This window comes from Bacillus rossius, chromosome 1, assembly GCF_032445375.1.
Source record: "Bacillus rossius redtenbacheri isolate Brsri chromosome 1, Brsri_v3, whole genome shotgun sequence".
Lineage (NCBI taxonomy): Eukaryota > Metazoa > Arthropoda > Insecta > Phasmatodea > Bacillidae > Bacillus > Bacillus rossius.
Genome location: NC_086330.1, coordinates 160,666,498 through 160,682,740, shown reverse-complemented (window position 1 = coordinate 160,682,740; position 16,243 = coordinate 160,666,498). Strand labels below are relative to the sequence as shown.

Genomic DNA, 16,243 nt, shown 5'->3' with positions numbered 1-16,243 from the left:
ACTGTTGCCCGGTTTATCAGCACAGAACCCACAACTTTCCTTGTTGAGAACTAGATTTCTTAAAATACATGAATTGGTTTTTAAACATGCAAGACTCTTGCGCATTTCGTTTTTGGATTGATGATGTCTTCGCCCGTGGCTCGGTCAACACATACACACTCGCTGAAGTCCACCAACTGTCTTGGAAACTCGCTGATGTCACACGCTATAGAACTTGTATATCATAAGAGTCCACTCCTATACTTCCATTGAGTTTCTGCCTCAGATAGCCACTTTCATTTGAGCCTAGCTATTTTATTGGTTTAGCTAAATAATTTAAATACTAAGTGAATATTTAAAATACAAGATAATTAATACAATATCAAAATACCTGTGTTCCAGCCTACACTTAATATATTGTTTGTGTTATCACACATCTCAATATGTATAAACGTTTTTGTTCTAAAGCAGCTTATTAAAGCTGGTTTTAAATATCATTGTAATGTTATTAATTTCGCTTCGGCATTCATGTTAAAACTTTATTGATGGCCCTTGATCTGGAAAAATTGCTAATTCGACACAGATCCGAATGTGCTGGATTTAAGAGCATGTACTGTACAGAACACAAATATGTACTTTAGGTAAATGGGCTGAAAACCAACAAGCCAAATGGAAGTTGCCTGAATTGTTTTCTGTGATATGAAATGGCTTTAAGTTATCAAAAAATTAAAACCCTAACAGACAAGACACACACTAATAGAGACAGATTTTATGGTTTTATTTTTATAAAAGCTGTTTTGTAATACCTATATGAAATTATAGTCAACACTGTTTGAAACTATCTTTGTATTTTTAAATATTGTCAACCATGGCGATATTGTACCATACAAAATATTTCTTCTTTTACATACAAAGTTAATATCAGTACATTTCGATCTGAACCCCTACTTTTTATCATCTAATCTTAGTACAAATGGATTCAGAGGTTGCAGACTATAAGTTTGTTTTATACTAATCCAGTTTTGATTAGCAATAATAAATCTCTTGTGTTCCAAGTATTCAAATAAATTATTGGTTAACAACGAGAATACATGTAACTTCTAAATATGCTGAATGATATCAGTTCAACTCAATCTGGATGTAAACTACAGTTAAGTAAGGGACAAAGTAAATTCTCAAATGCAAATTAAAATATTACCTTCCAAATTATACAGCAATGTCTAATTTCATCTTAGTTAGCATTTACAGTAAGCTCCAGCTCAATTTTAGTGCATAAAAAAAATTATTTACAATCAAACTACAATAGAGTCCTGCTATTCCGAACTAATTGGGACCGAACAGTTTGGTTTAGCGGGAATTCGGAATTGGTGGATTTCATTAATAATATCAATGTATTGACGTGTTAAGCTGTAAATTAAGTGTGGGGTCATTTGCTAGTGTCAGCTCTATACAGCGTTGATTAGCTCGTGAACAGGTTCAGTGAAAGTAGGAAGGGAAGGGCAGTGACCTTGTAATATTGCATATTCCTTAATTGTATATTTTTTTTATTTGATTAATTTTATTTCACCTTTTAGGAAACATAATATTGGTTAATTTATTTTATCAATTACTCTATGCAATGTGAAATCAATTTCTTTAAATGCAGAAACAAACATTAGATGTGTGCCATGGGCAGAACAGTATGATATTTTCTACGTGTAAAAAGAAAAAAAACAATCTTTTGATCAAAGAAACTTTTATTAAAATTTTTTGAACAGAGAGAACGTTTGGTGCCACCATTTTGGTGTGGATATGTAAGTGCCCGTAGTGGGTTTGAATTAGTATATTTGAGTCAATTAAGACTTCAAAAGTGTTTAAATGTTACAAGAAAGAGACTTGTGATTGATAAGTTATATTTTTGATTAAACTACGGTGACATTCAAGAAGATTCCGTAAGATAATCTACGAAGTACTTGTGTGAAAGTGCTATCATGAACTTGTATGAGCATATAAGTTGAAGGTATGCTATGCTGAATCTTTCGACTAGAGAGACATTTTACAGCACAGCCTGTTAGCACATTTGTTAGAGAACTGGTGATTCGACGAGCAGAAGATTTACTGAACATTGGTGAGACACCTAGTTGATGGTGGGGTAATCGAGAGTGACTACGATGAGTCCAGCAGCACGTCGAGAATGATCGTCGGTAGCGGTGTAGAATTCGTCGAAGGAGGTGTTGAATGAACTGCCGACTGTGATCCGCGAGTGTTACTGCCGACGTTTAAAGACTTCCCATTCATCGTTATTGAAAAGTCATTAGCGGAATCGTCGAGGACTGGACGAATACAATAGAGTCTGCCAATATCCTTTTGATTATTAGTAATTGAGTGTAGTCTACATCACGGTATGTATTTTGTAATGATTGGTATTTTATATATATTTTTGTGTAACTTACTATGTGTCCTTGCTCCCCCTTAACTATACCGTTCCAAATTGCAGCACCCATGCACTATTTTAGCCCTGATTTAAGTTTAGTTTGTTATCTTACATTTGAGTTGAAGTAATTGTTTTGTTTTCATGTTTTTGCTTGGTCTGATACCCATTCATAATGGTTAATATTTGTGTTGCAATAACTCCCAATGAGTACCTTGGAATAATTACATAGAGTTTTCCATGATCTACTGACACAGAATTTAGCACGGCGCAATACGATTTATGTGGATTAGATATTCCACTTGTATACAGATATTTGCTGACCTACATTAAAACTATCATGTTTAAATGTCTGGCTAAACTCTCAAGTTGGAATTTGGAACGTCAATGTTGTATTTGTTAACTTGAGTACCACAGTGCTAAGTGTGTAACTTAAATAATATTATCACAAATAATTGAAACTAGGAATACACACGTATATGCATGGTAATGTAATTCTGCAACTTGATGAATGGTCAAATACAATGTTGTTATCCAGATTCTTGATTATGTGATGATAACTTTCATTGGTTGGGCAGTAGTCATTAGTATATGTAAGGTTAGCTGGCGCTCAGGGAAATTTAAATCATGTTGCAATAACGAATATCAATTCAAACTTATTAACTGTTGAAGAATCGGACACAAATAGTATTTATTCAGGATTTGTTCTGATAATTCTTAACACAATGGAGAATACTAATTCTTACACCAAATAATCAGGCAACTCACATCAAATATTTATATATGTATCATATAAAGTTTGAGCCAGCAAGTTAGGTTGTCACCTTATAGTGTCACACAACGTTTTGGACAGTTTAACCGATTTCAGAGTGTACTGTTATAGTGGCGACTAACTTAGGAATTTGCTATCTAGTAGTACCACTCTTGTCTCGTGTTAACCTTCATCGACTCATAGCGCAGACGCCCTACCTATCCCTCTCCCTCCCGTGTTCAAACACATGACTCACTGCACTGAGCACTGTCTAGTTGTATCTGGGTCAGTGTTTGATGAACTGTGTGCGCTTATTGCAAATTTATTGTAAAGCTTTGTCCCGTGAGTATTGAGTTACTTTACCGAGTCACTGTGCCTTTTTTATTTATGTTTGTAGTCCTTGATGTTAGCTGCTAAACATTAAACATGGAAAGTAAGCGAACTCATTCTTCGTGTACTTTAAAAGAAAAGCTTGAAGTGTTAAAAGAGACTGGACAAGGTAGAAAGTGCTACTAAATTATCACTCAAGTATGGTGTCGGAAAAGCAACGATTAGTGACTGGTAAAAAAATCACGTTAAAATTGAGCAGTTTTGTTCTACTTCAAGTGAAAAAACTCTTGAAAAATGGCAAAAAAGACTGTCTTCATATGAAAAACTTGACACAGCCTTATTCTTGTGGTTCACTCAAGAAAGACAAAAGAATTCCCATTTCTGGTCCTTTGGTAAAGAAAAGGCACTTCAACTAAACAAGCTTATGGATGGTGACCCATCATTTTCAGCTAGCTGTGGTTTTTTGGATCATTGGAAGAAAGGACATGGAATTAGACAGCTCACAATTTCTGGGGAGAAGCTGTCAGTTGATAAAAAAGCAGCTGCCAATTACCTAAAAAAAATTTAAAGACCTTGTTTCTTCTCAAAACTGCTCAATGCTGCAAGTTTACAACGTGGAGGAAACCGGACTGAATTTTAAGGCTTTGCCAACAAAAAGTCTTGCTTCCCAAGAAGTGAAATCTGCCCCAGGGTTTAAAGGACTTAGCTCGCAGCAACGCCTAGGCAACAAACAAACTTCTGCTGATGGTAGTAGGCAAATCGGTGAAACCACGAGCGTTCAAAAACATTAACATCAACTCACTTCCTATGTATTATAAGAAAAAAAAAACCTTGGATGGAACGCGACTTGTTCAAGGAATGGTTTGAGCACCAATTTGTCCCTGAAGTGACTGCGTTCAATAGAGAAAATGGATTGCCTAATCGTGCTCTGCTGTGTATAGACAATGCTCCGTCCCACCCAGAAGAAATGAAAATTGTTTGTGAAGACATCAAAGCGATTTTTCTGCCACCAAATGTAACTTAAATTCTTCGCGCATGAACCAGGGTGTGTTGCAGGCCATTAAACAAAAAAACGGAAAAATGCTGCTTCGAACCTTACTTGAAGAGAATGAAAATAATTCACAATCCTGCAAAAACTTAAGAAAATTACAATAAAAGATGTGATATACTGAATGACTGAAGCATGGGATAACACCACTAGACGCATTACAAAAATCATGGCAAAATCTCTGGCCTACATTGGAATTTGTTGAAACAAATTTTACACCATTAAAAGACTGTGACCTTCTTCCACTAGCCAAGGACATTCCTGGCTGTGAAGACCCAGAAGAAAGCTGTGTTGAGGAGTGGATTGCTGTTGATGACAATAACCACCAGGAGTACGGAGACGAAGACATTGTAGCAATAGTGCAAGGCTCATCAGCTCAGATCAACTCGGAGGAAAGTGAGGAGGTGAATGCTCAAACTTAACTCATATTACATACAGACGCGTCAAATGCTCTTGACCTCGCCTTACGCTACGTCAAACAACACGCTTCATCAACACCAAATGATGTTATGTTCATGCGGCAATAGCAGAACATTGCATCCATAAGTCGATTCAGTGCTCTTCATCAGAAAAAAATCACTGACTTTTCTTCTTAAGTGTGTGTAATTTAGTTATTTTTTGTGTTCAGCAGTGATTAAAAATAATTCTACATAATTCTATATGTAAGGAAGCCGACATGTGCTGTAAGTAACCAACTTTCATTCCAATTTGGTTTCAGGCGTTTTCATCAAGCTTAGGTTCTATGTATGTCTATTTAACTTCTTTTTATAACAATAAATGTATGTTTTTTCACTAACGTCTTTCTAATTTCATTTCTCCTGTTTTTAAGTTAAACTGCACTCTGTTCAGAATAGACACATTTTCGGAATAGCGGGAGACTACTGTGTACAGAACACTGAGGTCTACCATTGGTAAGAACCAAATGAGACCCTTCCCACTGCCAGGTCCGGAAACTACGTCTACTCGATGTTGGTGCATCCTTCCTTGCAGTGGGAAGAGTCTCGTTCGGTTCTCACCAATGGTAGACCTCAGTGTTCTATGTGGACCATGGCACTCTCAACTGCTTCTACTGCCCCGCTGCCGCTAAGTCAGTGGTCTTCCTTCCTTCATAATGATTGGCTCAGACAGGAACTCGTAGGACTCTTTTTTCTTCGAGCGAACTCTTGTCAGTCAGAAATGTTAGTCGCTGGTATCACGGCACGTAGAAAGTGTCAGTAATCGGTCTTGCACACTGTTAACTACATTGACTCTTCTATCTGTTTGCTATCGTTATATTTCTCTCATATCGTTCTTGAAGTATGTGGTAGCTCGTGGCCAAATACTATGGTATGGCTTCCGTTAATAGTAGGAAGATATTTCAAATTTGATGTAACATCAATCTGATTCACTCATAAATTCTTCTGAGATCTTGCATTATTTTTATAGACTTGGATGTCCGTCAAACTCGTTATTTAATCTTGCAAATTGATTATTGATAGTTGATAGGAGCTATACTGCAATACGTCTGTACTAGACTGTGGACGAATGATTACTCTCTCGTTCTAAATCAAAAGTTTTCTGAAGTTGTTATCAACGACTTTCGAATGTCAAACATTAAAACATAAGCTGAATGACCTAGGTATCCCTATATTATGGATCTGCTAGCCAATCATAAACTTTCTTGCAAGTTCATCCTCATAATAATTAGATATATTATTTTAAATATGATTTTCCATTGGTTATTTTTAAAAAAACAATGAACTTTTGAAAACAAGCATAGATTAAAAAAATTGGAGAAATTTCATATTGGTGTTGAAACACAAACATTGAGAATTAACCAATTTAAATTAACTGAATTGTAACGAGTAAAAAAAAAATAGGAATTTACTTTTTAGTATTTCATACTTTTGTGAAGGTGCAAATCTTACCTTCACACTAAATAGGGCAGAAAATCCTAAATTAATTCCAGTATAGTTTTAAATAATATTATATGTAATGTGCAAGAAATTTTTGCATAGTTGTTTGAATCAATCACTACTTTTCAAAATGAATATGCTACGTATTTAAAAAACTGTATCTCATTTCGGCACATTTGTAATTTTAAATTTTTACTGATTTCTGTTTGGATTTTTGGACTAGTGAGGTTTGGACTAACGAGGTTCCACTGTACTTAGTTTTACAAATATGTACATTGTGAATTTGTGACTATGCACCACAAAGGCCCCCCTGGCTATTGTCAACAAATTAAAATGGCACACAATTCGTAAACCTTGATAAATAAATCAAAGGATTCTCAATAACTTGTATGTTGAAAGAATGAACATAATTGTGCATATAGTGAATAAAATCTGGATGCCATACTAGTAGTTCCATCATGTGAAAAAATCTTTATAATCACATATTATTTAGGGATACAATATAAATTATTGATTGCAATTTGTGGTGGAAAAATTGTTGATACCTAAGCATTAACTCCACTCTTCTCTAGTTATAAAGTGAAGCTATGCTATTTTGCATTACTGGTTGTTAAGTGGAACAAAATTATAACTTTTTTTATTGCATCTGTCACAAAAAAAATTTGGTTTTCAAATTTTAAAGATTAAGAATTTTGAATTAATGATATGAATGTGTACTTTGACTATGAGTTTATCATAATTGTCACTTTTATTGGAATCACAAGTAATATCATTAAGCTGTTCATGTGTACATGGTTGCCCTTTTGATGAGACTATTTCATGTAGCCTATGTTACTTTTCTTCAGTATCATAATTGCTGTAAATGTTATTTTATATTGTTCACTACATTTGGAACTCTCTTCTTTTATACAGATTATGCAGAGTGATGTGAAAAATTCATTCCAGCAGACTATGTGAGTAACTTTTATTGTGACACATTGAAGTTGTTATTAATTTTATGAAAGCTAGTATAATTTTTTTTACCACAAATAATTTTAGTCTTTAATCTGTTACATTCATGTACTAATTTTTTCCCCGTCATTTTATACAATTTTAACAGTTTTTAATCATATCACTTCTAGGCATCAACCAATACTTTCATGATTATAGATTTTTTTTCAGGTTTTTTTTATTGATTGAAGAGTTGCTTTTTAAATAAATAATGTAATTGTTTATCATATATGAGTAATAATTTTATTTGTTTCTGGTTCTCTACCATAAATAACTTTACAGTTCTCATTTCACTGTTTATCACCCTTTAATTGAAATTTTTTGTAACAGTATTTAATTAGATTGGTATCCTCATTTGTGTGCTCTGCACCGATTTTGCCAGCTTTACCATGATACGTGCTGTATTATTTTATAGCCAGAACATTCTGAACAATAGAATAGTTTTGTGCAAGCCTAAAGACGCAATTCCACGAGGCAACTCCGAACAACTTGAGGCATGCTACTTGTTTCTTAGTGTTGCATGCAGAATTTGTCTCCCCACATCGCACATGCTTTGTCGTCTATGCGTGTAGCGTGCATCCAAAACGATTCTATTCAGGCAACTTCAGTTTAGTGCATCATGTCTTTACAAACAGTAGCTGTAGTTGCTTATTTGGTAATAGCTTTGAATCTATACAAAAAAGAGAGAGAAGAAGAAGAAGAAAGCTACAGTGGTGGAGAAGAGAACCGTATGTTGAGGTCAAGAAACTCAGTATAATTTATACAACTAGTTAGTTGCTGATGCTGAAGCTTTATTTCAAAATTTTTCATAAATGAGTAAAGACAATTTTAAGTACACCAGCCCCTTGAAGTAACGCTGTTCGATTAGCGGTGTTTTGAAGTAACAACGCCAATTAATTAGGGCATGATTTGAAGTAGCAGTCATATATTCGAAGTAGCGCTCTTTCTCGTCCACATAATTTATTTTATTTTCATACGTGCACAATGTAACAAACAAAATGCAACAAATTAAAAATAAGACAGCACTTGTGTAACATAAACTTTATGACGAATCAAAAAAATATATTACCTTTTTATGTAATAGTTATTCGCTCCCATCATATATTTTTAAACCCTAATTAAAATTGCACAGTAAATAATATTTCATAAATACATTTTCCGACGCCTACGTGTGTGTTTAGCTAATGTTTATACATACTACGCCGTCTTGCAACTCAGTAGCAGCTCTAGTGGGAAATTTTGGAAGCTTTCGAGGCTAGTTCACATCTTGCATGACAGGATGCGCTGACCCCTAGTCGTGCGTACACAAAGTTAGTTCAATTATGCCGCCTGTGATTTAAATATAGTATTATTTTAGGTAATTTGAACTTTAAATGCAATTTATACATTTATATTTTTCTTAAATTGTATTTAGATGTGTTAACAGTATGTAAATACATACGTTTAAACAAAATAAATGACATATAAGGAATAGTAAACAAACGGATTTCAGTGGCTGGAGAACCAATTATTATGAATAACATGCACTCTTATGGCAAAAACGTATTTTATTAGCGCTCTATTTTCCTGGAACGAATTAGAGCGTTACTTCGAAGGGCTGGTGTACTTGCTTGAAAAAGGTTCACCTACTGTAAAAAAAATATACATACCAACTTTTTGGAAGAAATATCACCTCCTGTGTGGTGTTTGGTATGAGATATTTGACAATGGGTGATAGCTATCCATCACTTATGTATCTGTTTTGGATATCTGAGCCAAGCATTTCTTGAATTCTACATGATTGTGTCAGGTTAAGTATAGATATTAATATATTAAACCATTTTTTAATTGTTTATTATACAAATACTTATACAAGATGTATATTTATACAAGATGTCAAGTCAATTGTCAGTTGCTAATTAGAAATTCAGAAAGTACTGGAAAGGCCAAAAGAGTTTCTGAGTGCGTGGATGTTTTTTGAAATTGGGAAAACGGTGATGTAGATGCCTCAGAGGATAGAACAGTGTAACTATAGTTACTGTGAAGAGGTGTACTGTTTTCATGCCCATTGATGTTGCAAATTATAATTTTATGTTCGCTTGTGTTGGCTGCGAAGGCAGGATATCTGACAGGTGTTTTTTGAAAAATGTTATTGTATAAAAAGTTGCCTAAAGAAAAGCTAAAATTATCTCACCCAGAACCACTTCCTGGTAGCAATAAGTTATCTCCTTATGTAAGCTTGATAGATGATGCGTTTCCTCTACAGGAACATATCATGAAACCCTTTAGCGACTACCATGACAAAGACACTTGTCAAAGACTATACAATTATAGGCATTTACGCATTCAAAGAGTGGAAAATACTTTTGGGTTGCTAGCAAGTGTGTTTCATGTATTTATAAAACCACAAATTATTAATTTGTAAAATGGTGTAATTTTCACAACATGCCTTCATCTTCATAACTTTTTGAGGAGTAACAATTCGCGATCACTTCACTGTCCTCAAGGAACTTTAGATAATGAAACACAAGATCGAGATATTATTCTTGGATCATGGAGGGCAGTTGTCCAGGGCGATACTTGTCTGCAGGGTTTGTCACATAGAGCATGAAGGTCAACTTTTGAAGCTAAAGAAGTGCGACATTAATTTATGAGATATTTCCAATCAGTTGAAGGACATGTGCCTTGGCAGGGCCATTACACCTAACTTTATATTTAATATCCAAATATTTGTTTCAATATACTAGTACTAGTAATATAATATATTCTTTGTATGTACTTATTTAAAAATAACTCACCTCAAAAGTCCTCCTCATCACTGCCAGCAGTTGACAGTATTGATTTAGGTGTATCGACATCCACTAAAAAACTTTAAAAGCTCAAATGCAAACCTCTTTTTTCTGGTAGATGAATCACTTTTAATTGGTTGTAGTTTTTTTCGCTCATGATGAAATGCTGAACAGTAATTCTGGTTATGTTTTTTACCTCAGTCACCGTACAATTGTATTTACTTGCTGACTGCTTTAACTTATCATTTTTAATTATAATGTATTTATAATCACTAATTTTGTTTTTTTCATAATTCTGGTGATGTATGGTAATATTCATTAAATGGTATGGTTTTTTTTCATTATTCCTGTCCATGTTGTATGATACAAGCGCGGATCCGCTGACTGTTGGATAACGACACTGTTCGACATGTTGAATCATGTTGAGAGGTGACGCATGCATCCCGGAAACAACAATCAACTTGTAGCATGCAGCAAGGAGACTTGTTTCTTGTTGCTTCGTGTTCCTTCAGTGAAAAGTTTGTGTGTAGCATGCATCAATGCAGGATGCTTACCAGTTGCCTAAAATGTGCCTCAGTGGAATTGTGTCTTAAAACATGTAGTGTTTAACCTAATGTAGTGCAAGTCTGACTGGTTACAGACATTGTGTTTTGTTTTTTACCCTAGTTAATTACTTGAACACATGTAGTTGCTACTGGGAATGAAATGAGACAATACAGTAAAATCCTATTAAGAAAATCCCACTTATGTTTAAAAAATTTAGCACCTGACATATTAATACACAGCTTTACCATTTTAATAAATTTTCCTGTTAATAAGCCTAAATTCCTAAATAGCTTGAGAAATTCCTTGACAGGGATTTACTGTAGCTACTTCAGGGCAGCATGTCTGTAAAGTTGAGCATATATCGGCATCTCTAATTTATGTTCATCATCTTAACAATAGTCTTGTTCTTTTGAAGTGAGGAGACTGTTATGCAACATGATGCAGTACATTCCAAGGAAAATTTTGGCAGACACACTGCATACAACCCGGCTTCTACAATGGGAGATGTAAGTAGAGAAAATAGCTATTAACTTACAAGGGAATAATTGATTTATATTTATTTCTGTGCATAGTAGATGAAAATAGTATAATTTTGATTTTCAGAAGTAATGCACTAAGTAGAGGTGGGACGATACCACATTTTCGATACTCGATTCTGTATTGTTTTTTCAGTTCGATGCTTTCGATACTTTCGATACTCTAGGGAAAAATATTTTCCCATTAAGTAACAATTATTACAAATAACATAAATTAGTTTTAAACTATATAAATTCCCTCTTTATTACAAAAATACAAACTGCAAACAACTTTAAAGACTTGAGTATAAAAATCAATATAAAAAATAGAAGTGAAATAAAAAATGAGAAACAGTGGCCTTACAAATTGTTATGAAGTCCTTTCTTGGAGGGGGGTAAAAGTTACCAAGCCTAAATTAGAAATAAGAAAAAATTAGGCTAATGTAAAAAGAAAATCAGATTTTTGCATGTTTGTTTTATTTTACAAACAACTTTATGCAACAGAACAATTTTCAATAAAATTTTAACTTGAGAAACGTAAATTACAAAACAATCCGATCGTAAGAAAACAATAACAAACGGGTATATTCAGTTCAAAGATTAATGAATGCACAAAATATGAGATCCGTGCCTTGGTAAAGCGCGTGCACCATTTTCATAACATTGCTAGTTTGCGCCACTAGTCTCGCTTGGTGCTGGCCATAGATGCTACTAGCGAAGTGCACAGTCTTCCTGATACTATCCATATCTATGGTGTAATAAAGTTATTTTCTTACGTTTGCAAAGGTAAAAAATTAACGTTTTTCAAAATAAAAGCACTAAAATGTAGTTTATCAGGAGGAATATAACAAAAAAATTTATGCATTTTAGGACTTTTCCGCTTTGTAAAAACGTATGAAACAGGAAATTAATTATTTTATAAGTGTATGTTCCGGGAAAGTAAACCATTGTAAATATAGTACTTTCGGCGGGACCGAAATGAATCGGAGTGTGACACGGGAAAATGTATGAAATTAGAACGTATCATCGAGGTTCTACTGTAGTTGTATTTTGTACAATGGCGACTCAAAACTTAATTCAATACAAATGAACAAGCATTCCGGTATCGAAAAAATGTATCGAACTTACAGTTTCGATACTCGATACTTTTCGATACCGTCAAGTATCGAAGGTATCGAGGTATCGAAGTAACGAAAATCCCATCACTAGCACTAAGTAATTGCAAGACTTTAACAAATTTTTTGACTAAAATTGAAAACCGTAGGTATTATATAATGCATTGGCTAGTGTTGCTTTTCAGGAGATGGCTGATTTTGCCATTTGCCTTCTACCTGATAGATCTGAGTTTTAAGTAAAACTTGGACATGAAACATTGTGTTTATCATTACAGTTTCACTAAACTCTTAGGTTCTGGAGAAATAAATGCTTGAATTGTTGCTATTTAATTTTCAAAAGGTGAACTTGACTGCTCATAAAATGATATTTTAGTCACTTGATGTCACTGAGACAATATATATTTTTTTTAATTTCGAGCCCTAACAGCTAGGAAGTATGGAAGCCACAGACCTAAATCTCGCATTCAATCATGAATTTCGTTAGATTTTATTTTGTGCAATACTTACAACTATGTACTTGAATTATATTTCACCTTTCTTTTAAACAAAACAAATGCTTTTTTCTTTGCAGTTTTTCCAGACTGGCACAGAACATTCATTCCAACATAATAAGTGAGTATTCTATATTGTGATACTTAATAGTTTTGGATAATTTACAGTGAGAATGTCACTTTACCTAACAGTATAATTAATTCTATGCATGGTAGTTTTGACATTAAGGCAAGAAGAACATGATAGGTAAATACATGTACTTACCTAATATTTTTGACTGCTGAATAGCCCCATCTTCCTTTGAACCCAGATGCTTCAATAACATGGTGGCCTCTTGTAGTTGCGGTCTTAGCTCGGCATTAGTTATGCTCATAATATACCTAAGCTTTGATTCGAATTCTGTAGGCGTTTATTACTCAAGAAAATGTTTTCTTTGGACTTCTCATGTTCATATACGGGTGATAAAATAGAGTGTTATTACAATAAATTGTTTGGGAAGGAACAAATTTTATTTAATTTTTACAGTGTTTAATTAAAGCCATAAATTTTCTAATGAATGCAATAACAATATTCTTTAGCCATGATTTGTTTAAATATTGTTATTTAAAATTTTAAAATTACAGAATTTTTACCTTGAAAAATATATGCGTTATTTTGAAAACAGTATAAACTGTGGATATAAAATGAAACTAGCAAAAAACCTTTGTTTGTACATAGAATTGCATTTCACATATAATTTATTTAGAGAAAACATTTTAAATAACTGATGAATGTAGTGTATTGAAATGTGTCGAATCACAAAGAGTAAACTGAATCTACCCCTCGAATATGAATCTAGGTCTCAAGGGTTAGGAATTAAATAATATATGAGCAAAAAAAAAACATTTAAGTTTTGAAGAAATATTCAAACCAATTAATTTTTTTTAGAATAAAAAAGGCACATTTAATTGTTTACAATGTAAATAATTCATTTTTGTAAGAAAAAATTTTCCGAAAGTGCCAAACAAACGTTCTCAAAGCACAAGGGCGCCCATACCCGGGGGCAGGGGGGGCCGTGGCCCCCCCCCTAGCTTTCAGGGAAGGAAAAAATATATAGTGTAGTCAGGTGTTTTACTTTAAAGAAAATTATTTAAATTCGGTATTATGTAGAAGTGGTTCAACACGAATCTATTATTTTATATCGTTTTTTACATGTCTACTTCATTTTTTATGTTAGTTCAAGCATTAGTTCTGCTGCTGCGATATAAGGTGTTGTGTACAGGAAGAAAATGTGGGCAAGCTCAACGCCCGTGGCGAGTCATTCCCCTTCGTAATCCTGCCCAAGCTCATGTGATAACACAACACAACAGATTTAGACCAGTCAGAGTTAGACGACGCGACAATTGACATGTGCTTGCAGACGGCGAAATGTTTTGCTACTTTTTCGTCATAATAATGTGTATGTTCACAAATAACATCTCAAAACAGAGATTTTCCAATAGTCTTTAGATCTACAGTTTTATGCATCTGGTCTAGATTTAGTTTAATGTATTCAGTCAGTATAAATAACTTAAGTGTAAATAAATCAGTGAAAAGTGTAAAGATAAAAACCATTGTTATTATGTAGTGCTTCTTAGTTTTCCTCATTCATCACATCCGCTCAGAATATTCACAATAATTTTTAAGGTAAGCTTACACCATTAAAGTTACTCAAATAAGAATTATTGTTCAGAAAAGTCTACAACGTAAAATTTATGTTGGAATTTTGAACTTAGAGGAAAACTTTATTTTTTCCTTCAAAAGTGTTTAAAAGGATTCCGCTACTTTCAGTAGACTCGGAAGCAATTCACACTGGAATCCCGATTTTACGTACGCTCACGGTCGCTTGGATTGCATTCGTAAAAACGTTATCTTCATAAAATTTTAAACACCCCACCCCCTGAAGATACATGTTATAATTTATTGAATGGAATATATATAATATTAAATAGTAAAAACAATGACTGCCGTCTGCCCTCTGCCCTCCCCTGCGTTCCCCTTATTTATTATTTTTTTAACATTCCATAACTTGCCTCATTGCACGAGTGATATAAAGTGACCTCACAGCGACTAACCACAGCTGCACCACGCACTGCATCATGTTAACTTTTGTGTGGTGACAGATACACCAATACTGACCTGCTAGAAAAATTTCAAAAGCAGAGAGAAAGCAATGACGAATTCAAAACCATTTTCGAGGCAGTAAAAGAAGACTGTAATGAGCTTGACATAGATATAAAAATCCCAATATTGGCTGGAAGGCAGACCCACAGATGTAACGTGAATGTCCAGTGCTCATCACCTGAAGACTATTTCAAAGTTGCAATTTACAATACGTACATGGATTCTATAATTATGTCACTTACTACAAGATTTGAAAGAGATAAAGGCATACCTTTCAAAGGTGGAATTCTTCAACCACATTAGATGAAAAAGGAGACGAAAGATTTCATGAGAGACATAAAAAGTTTGCAAAAGTTTTATCAAATCGACAACTTGGAAGCAGAAGCCAGAGTATGGTATGACGTCTGGACGAATACGGAATGTTTGGAAAAAACAAAGCTCCATGATATACTTTCAGAAACAATGTTTTACCCATTAGTACCTAAGGAGACTGCTTATATTCTACCAAACCATACCCCCACAACTTGCACAATAGAGCGTTCTTTCAGCACACTGCGTAAAGTGAAGACGTGGCTGAGAAGTACTACTGGCGAGGACCGTCTGTCCAGCTTATGCCTTCTAAGTGTCCACAGGAAAAGAGTGAAAAACCCTGGTTTCGAGGACAAAGTGCTTGACTTGTTCGGCAAGAAGAAAATAAATTTACAGTTTGCTTTTTCAGATAAATATTATAGTCAAATCCTTAATCAAACTTATGCATATTAATTTATCTTAAAATTTGCTTTTTATGTCAATACTAGTGAAAAATTGTGTGATGTGTGCATTTTTAATTTGTTTTCTGTATTAAATTATGAAGGTAGAGAAGCATAAGATTGTTGTGTCCTATATTTGTCCTCGGCCTCTCTCTGCAACCAACATGGCCGCTGCGCCAAGAAAGCCGTATCCCAACAGGCTTCTCTACACCAGCCGTGGGATATAGGCTACGAGTGGTGCCGCGAACATATCATAGATGGCAGCACGCATCTTTTGAACGGTTATAGCAGTGCATATAGATTTATTAATGACTGTATAATATAAAATGTGTGTCAGTGCTATATATGTTATAAGTAAATAATATCCTAGTGTGTGAATTACTGGGGAGGGCACAGGATGGCCTGTTTTTCTGTATTGGGGAAAGATTGTCGCTTTGTCAGTGACCAATGTCTGAAGGAGCTGTATTTAAGCTAGGTCGAAATGTGCCTAGCCAGAGATCCCTACCCCAGAGA

General features: G+C 34.3%; 1 protein-coding gene across 1 annotated transcript in view; it reads left to right on the top strand.

Annotated features, from left to right (window-relative positions):
* LOC134546361 (alpha-tubulin N-acetyltransferase-like) overlaps positions 1–16,243 on the top strand; it is a 97,373-nt gene that overhangs the window by 67,145 nt on the left and 13,985 nt on the right. The window contains exons 9-11 of the mRNA XM_063389151.1: positions 7,326–7,366; positions 11,133–11,223; positions 12,919–12,959. Coding sequence (XP_063245221.1) covers positions 7,326–7,366; positions 11,133–11,223; positions 12,919–12,959 — 173 coding nt within the window. The remainder of the gene's footprint in view (positions 1–7,325; positions 7,367–11,132; positions 11,224–12,918; positions 12,960–16,243) is intronic.